Source organism: Vipera berus (assembly GCF_964194415.1).
Source record: "Vipera berus genome assembly, chromosome: 4".
Classification (NCBI taxonomy): Eukaryota; Metazoa; Chordata; class Lepidosauria; order Squamata; family Viperidae; genus Vipera; species Vipera berus.
This window is the reverse complement of record NC_138206.1, coordinates 70,516,349-70,529,379: the sequence shown is the minus strand read 5'-3', so window position 1 is coordinate 70,529,379 and position 13,031 is coordinate 70,516,349. Positions and strand designations below refer to the sequence as shown.

The following is a 13,031-nucleotide window of genomic DNA, read 5'->3' as shown; positions in this document are numbered from 1 at the left end:
GTTTATACAGTTATTTGTATCCTATCTAACCTAACGCTTCTGAACATTCTGGGCCTCTTATTCCAAAATGTTGGAATACATGTTAGAATGTATTTTGTATTGCAACAACTACCGAATTATTGAGCCAGTAAGATGGCAGTGTTTAGTTTGCATCTATTGTTATACTCTATTGTTCCTTTTGTTTCGAGGAGAGTTTCATGTGACAGTTGAGAAATTGTTAAGCAGCAAGGCCCATGCTGACTATACAATGTACACTTCATTTGATCTGTATGTCTATGTAACCATCCTCTGCTACCAATCTGTATGGCTATATATTAATCCTCCGCTACAATTTCTATAGAATAAAACAGAATTTTCTTAACAGGTTATGGGTCCAGTGTGAGGGCATATAAACCCAGAGATGAACCCAGAGATAAATTCAGAGATGAACCCAGTATAAGCCCAGTATAGGTACAGATTAGAGAAGAAATATATTAAACACAGAACAGGGTAATTCACGCTGATGAAGAACATCAAACATGAGGTGCAGGTTTTGTTTCCTTTAGTTCAAGCGCTCCAAGAAAAGGTGCCTGGCTAGAAAATGCCAAAGAACCTCGAACAATAGAATTAAGAAAGCTTTATACATTTTCACTAATTGGAAGGCGGGATAAGGCGCCTCATCTAATACACATTCTATTTGCTCCAGGCCATTTCTATGCCTAAGTCTAGCTGAGGTATGCAGGATGTCTAACTCTTTGTTACTGTTATCAGTCCTCTAACCACTTAGAATTGATACAAGTGTTACATGTGCATATTCTCTGTGAAGAAACATTCTTTGTTCTTGCCAGACAGACTCCACAATTACAAGCATCCCAGTTTTCTTTCAAGTGCATGCAATAGCCTTACTTCATTTTAGCAGACTGCTCATCAGGTATGTGGAAATGTATAAATGAAGTTGGCCAAAACATCCTTCAGATGAGTGGTTTACCAGAAAGTTATGAAATGCTTGTCACTGCGCTTGATGCACATCCAGATAATGAGCTAACACTGGAATTGTTAAGGGCAAGCTTATGGATGAGTATAAGTATAAAACAGAAAGCATTAATAGTGATGGTGCTTCTGTCACAGAGTCTTTTTTAAAGATAAAAAATAGGAATAAAAACAGTTACATGAAGCAAGAAACATGAATGCTTTGTGTGCAAGAAAAGGGGTCATTTAAAAGCAGATTACAGAATCCGGAAAGCTAGAATGCAAAAACTACAAAAGGCCAAAAATGTGAAGGAAGAAACTGATTTTGCCTCAGATAATTAATATATTTTTCAAGCCAAAAACTGCACCTAATTTTTGCAGGCATGATGTGTTGATTCAAGAGCTATGAGTCACATTACAAATGACAGAAATTTCTTTACTCACCTCAACCAGAGTAAAACAGAAAAAAAAACCCCCACCACAACTAGTGGGTAAATAATAGAATTAGAAGGAATAGGACAGGGTTTTGTTTATTGTCCTATGTCTCACAGTGTCACCATAAAAATATTTGTGAAAAATGTATTGTATGTCCCTGCTCTTGAAACTAATCTTTTGTCAGTGAAGAAGCTCACAAAACAAGGCAATGTAGTGATCTTTAAAGGGGACAGTTGTATCATCACAAAAGGGGATACCCTACTTGCAAAGACTAAAATTACAGATAAACTGTATCAGCTGAACTGCAATCAGACAACTTGAACATAGAAGTCCTGATATAATAAAGAAATTAACTGAGAAAGACTATCCAAGTGGAATAAAAGAAGAAGGAGAAACCAAAAGAGACGGCAGCCGCCACCCTGGTCCCCCAGAACAGTTGGAGCCAGAATTAGAGCCACAGCAGCTGCAGTGTCAGTTGTTTGGAGAGCTAAGGCTGAAGCTGCTGCAGCAGCAGCTCTATGGACAGGCAGGACAGTTAAAAGAAGAATCATAAGAAACAAGAGGCAGAACTAAGGTCAGAAATGAGACTATTATAAGGAGTAGTTGTTGAGTGGGAGTGTTGGAATACATGTTAGAATGTATTTTGCATTGCAACAACTACAGAATTATTCAGCCAGTAGATGGTACTGTTACATCTATGGTTACAATCTAAAGTTTGAGGAGAGTTTCCTGTGACAGTTAAAAACCAATAACAACCAAGGCCCATGATGACTGTACACTGTACACTTCATTTGATCTCTATGGCTATGTATCCAACCTCTGCTCCCAATCTGTATGGCTATATAATAATCTTCTGCTACAATTTCTTTAGACTAAAACAGAATTTTTATAGAATAAAACTGTATTTTCTAACACAAAATGAGGAGATAGGACTCCCGTTCCCTAAAAAGCAAGAGGAATTTATGGAGTGCAAGGTAGTGAAGGCAACTGAGTGGGCATGTGGTTCTAGGATTGCTTGCCACTCTACAAGGCAGGGTACCAGGTGGCTCAATGGGCAGAGATGGGTGAGGAAATAGATGGGGGAAGTTGAAGGGAGTCAATCATCTTCCTGAGGCTCGGGGCTGGGAGGGGCCAAGTCTGAAATGTCTTGGGGTAGAATGGATCTTTAGCTAATGATCAATACAATTTGGTTAACAATGTGGATTGCTGGGATTGCTGTCATTAGGAACACATGTGACATCTCACTTTACAACAAAATTGCTTAGTGACCAAAATTCCAGGCCCAATTGTGGTCTTAAGTTGAGGACTATCTGTATAATTATATACTTAGCACTCTGATGATATCTCACCACCAACTGACAAAGGTCCTTCTCAAGGGGTTAATGTAAATTTTAAAAAGAATGGGGGAAAGGTCAAAGCTGGGACAGACAAACTAGGAAAACTCAGTATTTACTCTTTGCCTGACAACACTGAATGAAACCACCCACTTAGGAAGAACCAGAACAATTTCAAACTGATGCCTCTCTACCAACTTCTCAACAGCCGTTCCTGAAAGGAAGAGTTGAAAATGAGTGGCTGTTGTCGAAAACAACTCCCCACATGGTTATAGACTCCAAGCAGAGATGTTTAAACTCTACTGCAGGAAATCAATTTTGGCTTTGCTTAATCATGAACCCAATTCTTCTCATGCCACTGATCCCTTCCTTTCAGCATCCTGCTTTTGGATAGGAGGGATGTTTGTCCAGGATCAATTATATGTCAGAAAAGAAGCACCTTGTTCCTGCAGCCTCTTGCAAGTTAAATAAATAAAATCAAGAAGTGAGAGCAATGCTTCATTTTGTTTTGCTCCTTGAATGATGATAATGATCAAGATTCTGCTTCTAACACAGACTCACATCTAATCTTTTGAAGAAGGTACCAGAAACAGGTAGTAATTACATCCTTCAGAATCCTAATTATAGGACAACTTCATCCTGTGATATCTCCTAAGGTTTTCTAATGATTTCTGAAAGCAGAAGCTTAACAAGAGTTATAATTAGGATTTAAGACCAAGACAAGATATTAAATCTAATTAATGTTACTCTTAAAATAGTATATATTTGAACAAGATACTGTTATATGGTTTGAACACAAAAGCAAAAGATCTAACCAAAGATGCCATGACTTACTTAACAAAGAGTCTTTTGTCTTAAAGATAGTTGTTCTTTTCCCTAGTCTCATTGTTCCTCCCATGTCACCAGGATTATGTTCAGGCATATCAATGACCTTCAGAAAGAAAGAAAAACGTTTTTTGTATAATTTATGCTTTGGACAAATCAAACACATAAAAAATGAAATATGTGCCTATAAATCTATTTCAATTTCTACTGAAATACTGCATATAATAAAGCCAGGCTCCACCAGCAACTTATTTATCATGAAATCAAAATGATAAACATATTCCTAGAAGAGTTGTAGAAATCAGTCCTAATATTTAATATATAGAAACCATATTTATCCATATTCATACTGGAGTAAGAATTGTTTCAAAGCAGCAGTAAAACATGAAATATATCCATGTTGTATTTTATTTATTTGATTTACATAGCCTCCCATCTCTAATATATGACTCCAGGTGGCTAATATTTCAGAAGACCTGATTGTTTTAATTCTAAGCTAAAAGACACTAAACAGCAAAGTAAAGTTTGGATTACGGTGGTAAAGTTCTTTGGATTTAAATGCAGAGTAAACAGATCATATAAAAAATAACTAGAGTGGATTCACTGCATTAATGATGTGACTGAATGCTTTCAGATAATATGTGAAAAGGTGGTCCTCACATAAATAGCTGCTACAATCACACCTTAAATTTCTGTAATTTTCTAGATTTATTTAGAGAGCAGAAAAGTTTTTTTAAAAAAATTCTGAACACTTAACTTTTGTTCTTCATATCTATTTAACATGTGTCAGTTATATTCTTGGCTCCACAGGTTTGATACTAACATTACACTGAATCATAACTTCTTCTGTTCAGTTTTAGCTTAAAAAAACTCCCTTTTTATGACTTGAAGGCAATGGTAAATCACTTCCAAAAATCTTACCAAGAAAACTGCAAGGACCAGTCCAGGCAATTGCCTGGAGTCAACATGAAGGCAAATGCACACACATACATAGACACTTGATGGATTACAAATCAACAAACTAAGCTATGGCCACATTTTGTAGAAACCAATTTGGATAGTTACATATCCTTATGCTTTACAAGTTCACAGACTGGTTATGATATAATCAGACTCCTGCTAAATCTGACTGATGGCTACTAATGAGAAAGAATGCAGTATTTAATCTTTCTGAAAGATATCAGCTTAGGGCAGGGAAGTTGGTGAAAAGAACTTGGAAGTAGTTGACATCTGCCATCTAGAATGATCATGTATTTTTCTTCCTAAAATTTATTCTTAACCTACTCAACGATCAATCAGGATTTTCAGAATAGCTTAAATGTAATAAACCCATGAATGATTACAGTACAATCTAAACCAGGGCTTTTCAACCAGTGGTACGGGTATCACCTGTGGTACATTGGCACCTAGCAGGTGATACGTGACCATCCTAGAAAAGTGGTAGTGGGGGAGGGGAATGAGCTGAACCGGTGGTAGCACCGCACAAGCCTGAGTGAGAGATGGCTGGAGCTGCAGGGCTCTCAGGGCTCAACGGAAGCGCCAGGATCAGCGCCAGGCTTCAGCTGGAGCTCCGTGCTGATCCTGGTGCTTCTAAGCCCAGAAGAAGCACCGATCAGCTGGAATGTTGCAGCATCTCCAGGGTCTTGTGATCTACATTCAGATGCTTGGCAACTGATTCATATTTATGACGGTCACAGTGTCCCAGGGTCATGTGAAGTGACCAAAACCTGCTGCAACCACCGAGCAGATGGGGGGAATAAAAACCAAACACCCCCCACCCCACCCCCACTGCCAATCCTCAACAGAAATGCTCACAACAATGAAACATCCCACCAGGCTCAAGGTTGACTCAGCCTTCCATCCTTCCGAGGTAGGTAAAATGAGGACCCAGATTGTTGGGGGCAATAAGCTGACTTTGTAATAATGCCGCTTGGGGTGTGTGTGAAAGCCCTAATAAGCAGGCATATACATAGAATGAAGGCTACTGCTAAGCTTGTAAGCCGCCCTGAGTCTTCGGAGAAGGGTGGGATATAAATGTAATAAAAATAAAATAAAAAATAAAACCTCAGACAGGAGGAAGAGCGCCGCTGGGCAGGCAGGCAGGTGTATTGCTCAGCTGTGGCTTGGAGGGGGCACTTTTTTCAATGCCATTGTAACTCTGAACAGTCACTAAGCAAACTTATAAGTCAAGGACTACCTGTACTTCATCACTTTTTTCCTTTTTTTGTCATCAAGCTTTTGACACCTTGCTAGGTGACTGGTGGTACTCGGATGTTGCCATATCTTAAAAATGGTACAGTGGGTGAAAAAGTTGAAAAGCCCTGATCTAAACATAAAATAAAAGTACAATTATACATACCAATCAATAACTACTGAAAGCATCTTAAAATAATTAAAATGCTAACTTCCAGTGAAGATGACCAACTGTAGCTCTTCAACTTCTAACAGAAGGAACTGGCATTCTTTCAGTTTATATGACTCTCCTTGGCTAGGGAAAGTCTTAGAATTACCCCACAAGATCCTCTGATACAGCTGAGATCTGCCAGTAACTTCAGGAGCTGCGCTTCAAAGCAAATGTATGCCAAAAGCGGGGGGGGGGGGGGGGGGGGGGGGAGGGGCTTTAATCTGTTTGTTGTTGAAGAAGCAGCCACTTTGAAATTTACTTTTCAAACAGACAGTAAGTTGTGCTTTTCATTTCTTAATCACCTTTAAGGACTATTAATCTTTACTAAGTTAAAAGAGGCTCTTTTTAGTCACAGTCTGCTACTCCTTTTTGAAGACCTGTGCCATTTGGGGGATTTCTTCAGTGTTAAACAACAAGGAAGAAGGCTGATAAGGTAAGCCAAAATAAGGAAGTGTGGAGCAAAAAAAAAAAGCTAACAAAGAAACATAAAGGCAGAAAATTGTGGTTTTAGTTTAATATTTGTATAATTTGTAGCTTGGTCTGCCTTGCTGTGGGTGACTAAAATTTTCTGATTATGATTCCTGAACAGCTAGCAATTTCTAAAAAAGCTACTCTTTGACCAAAGAGGGAGTCAAGATCGAGGAGTATGCATTTGAAGAATAAAATTCATCAGTTGTGCTCCAAGGATGATAAAAAAAATTCAAACTACTTTAGAGATGCAAACATGTGTAGAAACTTACCAAACTACCAAGGCATCTTCACAAGCAGCTGAAAATTCAGAGGAGTCAACTGCAATTTTAGAATATAAACCTGACATCAACTCTTATTATGATGGTTTAAATATAAATTTCTCAATATAACTGAAAGAAGAGCTTCAAGAAAATCCACAACTTTTAAAAGGACAAATTTGGGACTTTTTCTTTAAGGACACCAACAAGGTTGAGAAATCCTTGACAAAAAGGGAAACTTATAACTACTTGATAAACTTTCCAGAGAAGAAAAATATTTTACTCCGTGAAGACAAACTGGAAGGAGTGACTTAAACTTAACGAGTTAACTGGAACTAGGATGGACTTTTACCTGGTTGATATTTGTAACTTAAAGAAAGTCTTAATCTAAAAGTCTTACATTTAGGCAGGAAAAACCAAAGGCACAAATACAGATTGGGCGAGACCTGGCTTAAAAACAGTAATTGTGAGAGGGAGCTTGGAGTCCTAGTGGCTGACTATGAGCCAGCAGTGTGCAGCACCAACCAAAATAACTAACACAATCCTGGGTTGTATAAACACAGGCACAGAATCAAGATCACATGAAGTACTAGTTCCGCTTTATAAAACCCTAGTAAGACCACACCTGGAATACTGCAGCCAATTTTGGTCACTATATCACAAAAAAAGATGTTGAGAGTTTGGAAAAAATTCAGAGAAGAGCAACTAAGATGATCAAAGGCCTGGAAGCTAAAACCTACAAAGAACCGTTGCAGGACTTGGGTTTGGCTAGTCTAAAGAAAAGAAGAAATAGGGGAGACATGATAGCAGTGTTCCAGTATCTGAGGGACTGCCACAAGGCAAAGGGGGTCAGGTTGTTCACCACAGCATCAGAAGGAAGGACAAGAAACAATGGTTGGAAACTGATCAAGGAGAGAAGCAACCTGGAATTAAGGAGAAACTTAGTGAAGACAATCAACCAGTGGAACAGCTTACCCCCAGAAATCGTGGGCAATCCATCACTGGAGATTTTTAAGAAGAGACATCACCTGACTGAGACGGTATAGGTTCTCCTGCTTGACCAGGGGGCTGGACTAAAAGACCTCCAAGGTGTCTTCCAGCTCCATTCTATTCTATTTCTATTCCATTCTAAAATTTGAAAATGTACCTTTTTTTACATATATGATGCCTAAGAAATTCCTAAAGTATGCAAAATATTGAAAATATATTTGAGAGTATCTTGTTAAGAGAAAGTTAAAGAAAATGATGTATTAGTTTAAAGAAAAACATAGAGTTTTAAAAAGGATGTATACAAAAGAAAAAACATTCTATGAGGGTAGTTTGGAGGGAGGGACTTAAATTTAACACTGAACATACATGGCTAGTTATATACTATTGTTTTAAAATGAGGCTGGAGGCTGGAGCCTTTTTTCCCATTTTTCCCTTGTACCTTACACTTCCTTTCCCCCTTTCTTTTTCCTTCCTCTAATTTCCCATTTCTATTTCTCTTTGTATTTTATATGTAGATAAAATAATAAAAGCCACATATATGGAAAAAAAGAGCTAAAATGCTAAAACATAGCAACACTGAAAAGCCTGAGAAAATGACAAAGTTTTCAGTATGAAATTCAATGGTGAAAAAAGTAAGGTTCTACATTTAGGCAGGAAAAAATCAAATGCACAGGTATAGTATTCTTGCTCAATAGTAGTAACTGTGAGTTCTGGTAGCGCTGCCGCGCCGAATGGCGACGTTTTGAAGCCGCTCGATCCTGGGAAGTGTCAGAGCGCTCAGAGGCAGCGAAAATCAGCTGTCCCGCGGCGCTGGAGCCTCTCCCTCGGGAGAAGAGGGAGAGGCGAGCTTGTTTGGCTAGAGGTAGAGTTCCCCGGTCATTCCCTCAAGTAGTTTGGGGGATAACGGGGTGAGCTCCCTTGGAGCCCAGGCTCTCTCCGCTCCCAGGACGCTTTCGCTCCAAAAGGAGTGGAACTAGACGCGACATCTACACCTGCTGTTTAGATGGGACTGTGAGTATTTTTTTTCTTTGAGAAGCAGGCAGAGCAAAGCAGGAAGACCTGAATTTTTAAGTTGGATTTTAACTTTAACTCAGATTCATTATCTTCTTCAAGTTTTAAGCTGGAAATGGAGTATCATTCACAGGAAAGATATATTTCAGTTTGGAGGAGATGGATAGATTATATTCAGAATAAATATGGGACTAAAAAGTTCCATTTAGCTTATGAGTAGATTTTAGAGGGATATTGTTATTGATTTTAGTCTTAGTATTTTGTATGTATCTTTGTTAAAGGGGAGTTAAAGCACATTATGAACTTGGTTAATTTTATATTATGGATAATCCTTATTTAGAATATGATTATTATAACTATAACCCTGTATTTAGCTCTGGGAAGTGGGGGGGAAAGTGGGGTGGTTTGGGGAGGGGGGAATTTGGGGATGTATTGTAAAATTTTGTTTCTGTAAAACTCTTTAATAAAAAAAACAGTAGAAACTGTGAGAGGGATCTCGGAATCCTAGTACACAATCACTTCAATATGAGCCAGCAGTGTGTTGCAGCTGCCAAAAAAGCCAACACAGTGCTAGGCTGCGTTAACAGAGGGATAGAATCAAGATTACGTGAAGTTCTAATACCACTTTACAATGTCTTGGTAAGGTCACACTTGGAATACTGCATCGAGTTTTTGTCACCACGATGTAAAAAAGATATTGAGACTCTGGAAAGAGTACAGAGAAGAGCAACAAAGATGATTAGAGGTCTGGAGGCTAAAACATATAAGGAATGGCTACTGGAATTGGGTATGTCTAGTTTAATGAAGAGAAGGACTAGGAGTGACATTTTAGCAGTGTTCCAATATCTCATGGGCTGCCACAAAGAAGAGGGAGGCAAGCTATTCTCCAAAGCACCTGAAAGCAGGACAAGAAGCAATGGATGGAAACTAGTCAAGGAGAGAAGCAACCTCGAACTAAGGAGAAACTTCCTGACAGTTAGAACAATTAACCAGTGGAACAACCTGCCTCCAGAATTGGTGAATGCTCCAACACTGGAAGTTTTTAAGAAGAGACTGGCCAGCCATTTGCCTGAAATGGTATAGGGTTTCCTGCCTGAGCAGGGGATTGGACTAGATGACCTCCAAGGTCCCTTCCAACGTCGTCTTCTTCTTCTTCTTCTTCTTCTTCTTCTTCTTCTTCTTCTTCTTCTTCTTCTTCTTCTTCTTCTTCTTCTTCTTCTTCTTCTTCTTCTTCTTCTTATTCTTATTATTATTATTATTATTATTATTATTATTATTATTATTATTATTATTATTATTATTATTATTATTATTCCTTCCTCCAGAGGATATCTTCTACTGAAAAAGTTCTTTCCTCTGATTGGATGATTACTAGAAGGCCTCTCTAGATCTGAATTACAGAGTATGTGTCCCTTTTCCCTTCATATCTTCAAAACAGACCTGCTTAAAAAGCATGGTGATTACTATATAAAGCTTTTTTGAAAATGTGCATAGACATTATCTTGATTAGATTATCTACAGGAGAATCCCATTAAGCTAAGGCATTGTGAAACAAGCCAAACATGAACCAATTTTAAATTACCAAGAAATGAAACGCATACAATGCTTCCTGTAATTCAACCACGCTTCTAAGATTGGCAGCAAGATGAAAGATTGGACACTTTCTTGCTCTAGCCCTCCTTACATGATAGCTTTCCTCCTACCTTGGTTTTAAACCTGACTAAACACATACCTTAATGATACGTTGTGTGATGTCACGTGACGTTGTTAGTGTGACATGCCTGCTCTAAATAAAAACAATCCTTGGCTCCATTTGTTGAGAAAGTTATAGTTTTATTAGAGATCAAGTGTATTGTAGCATTGCATAGTCAGAACTGAGAATCACATGCCAAAATCCTTAAGTTCTATTCCACCCCACTTAACTGTCTCTCATTGCCCACCCCAGTGTAACCAATCAAGTCCATGCAAGATCTTTTCATAATGGTCAGACCAAACACAATTTGGTGTGCGGCTCCCTCCTTCTTCCAGCTGGGTGACCTTGAAGAAGCATGTTGAGGAAGTACAGCGCCTATTTTCAATTTTCCAAGCATTCTCCTTTCATTCCTACAGTTCATGGAAGTCTGTCACTGTCAGAATCCATTTATATCATATTCATAAATGGAATGTTTCAAACATATCCCATGGATTCTGCCATCTCCCGAAGAGAAGAGGATAGATGTGTATTGAACCGGCAATAGGCATTTCAAAGGAAAGGAGAAGCCTTTTGAACTGGGGAAACAAAAGGGGGGGGCTAGCATCTGGTTTTTGTCACGGCAGACAGCAATAAACAAAAGGGTCCTAACTTCCTTTTTCCCACGAGATGGATGATACGAGAGGAAGGATGGGGGGGATTGACCAAATGGGGATTAAGGGGGGGTTTAAACCGGGAACTCTTTATAAGGGTCTACATCGTGGAAATATTAAGCCCTGTCTCATTTCCTACAACCGAGCATGTCATAGTAAAGATTTCTTTTGGACTAAAAACCTGACTCCAAGAGTTTTTGTCTTCCTAAGACGTGGTTTGGGGTGGGTCCTGACATTAGACAGGGCTTGTAACGAAAGTCAACCCGGGAAGAAGAACCTTACCGGGGGACTTTGCAAATAAATATGATGTCTGACGATGAAGCAAGAAGGGAAGAAAGCCCCACGGAGAAGGAGCCTTCCTCCCAGCCGAACTCTCAGAAACATTGGGAAGCTGAAGCATCATATTCCTCCTGGGAGGAAACGGCGGAGCAGCACGAACAAAAACCCCGGTGGTCGATGGGCGTTGGAAGGAAAAGTGAGTGGGAAAAGGCTTCGAGAGAAGTGACCCTGAGACGGAGCGACCACCAACCGGAATGGAAACAAGAGATGGAGAACTCCCTGCACGCCAGTGAGGAAGAGCGGATTCTGGAAAAAGCTATTGACTTGATGAAAACAACCCTGAGCTCACTAAGGGAGGAGAGAGCTGGAAACCACAACACCTGGGGTCGCAACTGGAGGGGTAACGGAAGGAATCCAACACCTGAAACCCCAGGGCTGTCCAATGGAACAGGAGCCGCTGACTCAGCGGTACCCACCCTCCCCAGACCCACAGATGGGGATCGAGATGAGGAGCGATACACTCTGCGGCGCAGACAACGATCCAGCCAAAGATTCCCACCCCTGGAAGCAAAATTCAAGGGGGAGCCATCACGACTGGGATTTTTCCTAACCCAAGTCCTCAGCTACATGGAAGAGTACGGACGGGACATCTCCAGTGACAAAACACGCATCCGAATTGTGCAATCTGCCCTGGACGGGACGGCCGCAGACTGGGTGGTGAACCTGCATGACTCCAACGCCCCAGAACTCAACGACTTCAACCGATTCATGTCATCCTTGAGGCGACGATTCGAGGACCCTTTGGCTGACCGGAAGGCCCGGGAGAGAATCAAGACGGTGAGGCAGGGCAGGAGAACAGTGGCCGAATATACCCAAGAATTCCGAGCCATCGCCAGCAAGCTGAACTGGCCAGAAGACATCCTCCTCAGCCATTTCAAAGACGGTCTAAACTACGACCTGTATGACGCTTGCCTGCCTCGGGGAGACCCCTACCATCTCGATGACTGGTATGTCCTGGCAGAGGAAGTGGAAATAGACCTATTGAAAAGACAACGCAGAGGAAAACCATGGGGCCGCCCGCCACTCGAGCAAACACGTGAGGGGGAAAACCCACCGGCCACGGCTAAAAAATCAAAGGGATGTTTCAATTGCGGGAGAGAGGGCCACCGTGCTGCAGAATGTCGTTCGAAAGCCCCTCCACGCAAAACAGAGGCACCATCTTCCAAAAAGCTGGGGAAGTCTCAAGGCAACCCAAAAGAATCTTCCATGAAGGGGACAGAGGCTGTAGAGTCCACAATTTCTGCCAAAACCTGGGATTGGACTCCGGCCTACACTGCAGGGGCGGTGGACACCTCGGAAGACAGCTCAGAGGGAGAACCTTTGGTAAGTGGACCTCTTCCACCCATACTTAAGACAGTAACTATATTAGCTTCCTCTGCACCAAAAGCCAATGAAATAAAAGCTTTGATAGACTCTGGCTGCATCCGCTGCCTCATCAGCCCAACGCTGGTGGAGGAACTGAGCATCCCAGTGAGGAGACTAAAACAACCAATCTCCTTCAGCCAATTAGACGGGTCTATAGCAGGGGGGGACCAGCTACCCTAGCCACTCTACCACTCCACATGTCCCTGGGGTCCCATGAGGAAGACATAACATTTATAGTGGCCCCAGGCATGGCATGCCCAATGATTTTAGGACTGGAATGGCTGAAGAAATGGAACCCCGGGATAAACT

The 13,031-nt window shown here is 40.7% G+C and overlaps 1 protein-coding gene across 5 annotated transcripts in view; it reads right to left on the bottom strand.

The window, feature by feature from the left end:
• CTPS2 (CTP synthase 2) overlaps positions 1 to 13,031 on the bottom strand; it is a 147,054-nt gene that overhangs the window by 34,086 nt on the left and 99,937 nt on the right. For all 5 annotated transcript variants that reach the window (XM_081327030.1, XM_081327028.1, XM_081327029.1 and 2 more), the window contains one exon: positions 3,552 to 3,648. In XM_081327030.1, coding sequence (XP_081183156.1) covers positions 3,552 to 3,648 — 97 coding nt within the window. The remainder of the gene's footprint in view (positions 1 to 3,551; positions 3,649 to 13,031) is intronic.